The 2,749-nt window shown below is 55.2% G+C and overlaps 1 protein-coding gene across 1 annotated transcript; it reads right to left on the bottom strand.

The window, feature by feature from the left end:
- Positions 1-225: 225 nt before the first annotated feature.
- MIXL1 (Mix paired-like homeobox) lies at positions 226-2,372 on the bottom strand. Its single transcript, XM_052654145.1, has 2 exons — positions 1,965-2,372; positions 226-531 (listed from the first exon to the last, which is right to left on the bottom strand). Exons 1-2 carry the CDS (start codon positions 2,370-2,372, stop codon positions 226-228), a joined length of 714 nt encoding a protein of 237 aa, XP_052510105.1.
- Positions 2,373-2,749: the final 377 nt, after the last annotated feature.

Raw genomic sequence — 2,749 nt, 5'->3', positions numbered from 1 at the left:
TTGGTAAAAATAAATGCCAGAACTCCTAGGTGGTGTGTACTATGAAGAAGGAACAGGCCATGGGCAACAGGGGAGGAGGCTTCACAGGTGAGAGATGACTCAAGACCATTATCAAGGTTAACACGGATGAGTCCTTAACATGGAAGCCAGAAAGGACAGTATTCCGATGTGCGTCCCCGACTGTCAGTCATGGTTCCTCTGAGCTCACCCTGAATCCTCCCAGACTCAAGAGTTACCAAAGGCAGAAAAGATGTGTTCCTCCCATGAGTCCAGCTTTGAACCAATGTCTTCGGAGAGAGGAGAACAGGTTTCAAAGTTCTGACCCTGGGAGTTAGGGTCAGAGATGCCTCCTCCAACCTTGTTGGGATCGGGCAGGCAGTTCACATCTACCTCCAGAGGCGGCTGGGCCTTCAAATATTTTGCTTCAGTTTCACAAGCAGAGTGGTGGAGGAACAGCTCCGGCCTGGCTGAGGGTTGAAAGGGTTTCCCATTCTGACGACGTGACTTGGCACGCCTGTTCTGGAACCACACCTGGAAGAGGGAAGAAAGAAACTGCTTCTGGTTGGAGTCCTCGTGCTACTTTTACCTTCATAGTTCACTGTAAGTTCCAGTTAACATGCCGTGGCTCCCTGCTCTGGAACCTTATGCTTTTCACAAAACACTCCACAAAATCAGAGCACCTGGCTTTCTTGACCTCATCATTCCCAGGTGTAAAACTGCAGTAATACCTAGTTCTTTATATAGGGACATCTTTATTACTTTATATAGGGACATATGCAATGAAAAAATGAGGCCACAGCAACAGCAGCACTTAGAATTTTAAGGGGAAAAAATGCTGCTGCTAAGTCGCTTCAGTCGTGTCCAACTCTGTGTGACCCCATAGACGGCAGCCCATCAGGATCCCCCGTCCCTGGGATTCTCCAGGCAAGAACACTAGAGTGGGTTGCCATTTCCTTCTCCAATGCATGAAAGTGAAAGTGATGTTGCTCAGTCGTGTCTGACTCTTGGCGACCCCATGGACTGCAGCTTACCAGGCTCCTCCGCCCATGGGATTTTCCAGGCAAGAGTACTGAAGTGGGTTGCCATTGCCTTCTCCCAGGGAAAAAATGCTACTATGCCTTAAAAGAATCAGGAGAATCAATTTTCAAAAGTGTACTCCCTTGTCAAATTATTTAAGGAGACATTTTTCTCAGCGGACTTCATTCACTTAGGTGAATAAAATTTTTGCTCACTATTTCCCAACAAATACCAGAGGACCTGTCCTGCTTAGGAAGCTTCTGTGCCAGCTGTTGAAACTGACAGATGCATTCCACCAAAGATGTGGAAAAACAAGTCCACTCTCTCCCAGTGTGAAAATCAGGGTTCCTACTTAGAACTGCTCTTAGGTACAGACCATGGTGCCACAGACCAGGCAAAAAAGGCAGCCTTCTTATGACCACCAAGCTCCAGGATTCTGATCTAAATTACTTAAGGCAATAAACACACCTTGCACTAAACTTTTCAAACCGTGACATGAAACTCCATATGCTTCAGGCTTTACCCCCCCAAGACACATCCTTTACAACCCACATTCCAAATCCAACACCTGACAAGGAAGTGGCCTAGGGGCCCAGGGGGGCAACTTGGTGAGCCAGCAGGGGGAAACAACAACTGCACCTCGTCTGCCCCTTCTTCCTGGATAAGGAAAAAAGTGTGAAAATACTCCCTATTACCTTCCTGCTGAGGACTTATTTTTTGACCATTTTAAGAGACCAGCTAGCCTCCCGGGAGAAGCCCTTATACTCAGCAATGAGAGACAGAAGTCATTGAGCGTGAGCCTGAATTATTTCATTCAAGCCTCACGATCACCGTAGCCAATAGACACTGATTTTACAGCCTAGAACACTGAGGCTCAAGGGAAATAACTTGCCCAACGTCAAGTAGGTGGCACCGGCGAACTCGCCAGCCCGCCGCAGGCCGCTCACCTGGATCCTGGACTCGGGGAGCAAGGTGAGCGCGGCCAGGCGCTCACGCAGGTGGATGTCGGGGTACATGGTCCGGCGGAAGACGAGCTCCAGCAGCTGCAGCTGCTCGGGTCTGAACGACGTGCGCTTGCGACGCTGCGATGCCGACGAGACGGCCGCGCCTTTAGGGGGAGCAACCGGGCCCAGGCCGGCGGGGGGCGGCGCGGCGGGCCCGGGAGCCCTCCCGAGAAAGCCGGCGAAGGATACCGGGGCGCTGAGCTCCGGAGCGGAGCCCGAGGGGCGCGTGAGGAGCAGGCCAGCGGCAGGGTTCGGGGGCGGCAGGAACGCCCCGCCGGGGTGGGCGGGCAGGTAGGCGGGGGGCGCGGCGATCTCCTCGAACTGGAGCTGGCTGGACTCGGCTGCGGCCATCGCTGCCCGACCCCAGTGCACCGCCGGGAGGGGCACGGCCTTTAGTTATACTGGCCCCGGGGCCGAGGGCGGGGGCCCGGGGTGGCGGTGCGATCAAAGCGGGGGACGCGGGGAGGCCCGTGTCTCTTGGGGTGCGAGCCCGCCCCCAACCCCGCCAGACGCCGGTGGGGAATAATCGCTTCCGCTGCCCGTGGGATGGAGGGAGGGAGGCGTGAACTTGGGCCTGGGCCCCCTCCGCCCCCTCCCCCGTCCATCTGCTGGGCCAGCCCCACCACCACCGCCACCACAATCAACAACCCCCAGAGCAGGTCTGTCCCGGAGGGGAGTGCCTAGGGGCCCGAGTGCGTGGGCGGAGTGGGGCGGAACTGCCCTCCTCG

The sequence above is a fragment of the Budorcas taxicolor genome, chromosome 16 (assembly GCF_023091745.1).
Source record: "Budorcas taxicolor isolate Tak-1 chromosome 16, Takin1.1, whole genome shotgun sequence".
Taxonomy (NCBI): domain Eukaryota; kingdom Metazoa; phylum Chordata; class Mammalia; order Artiodactyla; family Bovidae; genus Budorcas; species Budorcas taxicolor.
Note: the sequence above shows the minus strand (reverse complement) of the source record. Positions and strands in the feature narration are given on the sequence as shown.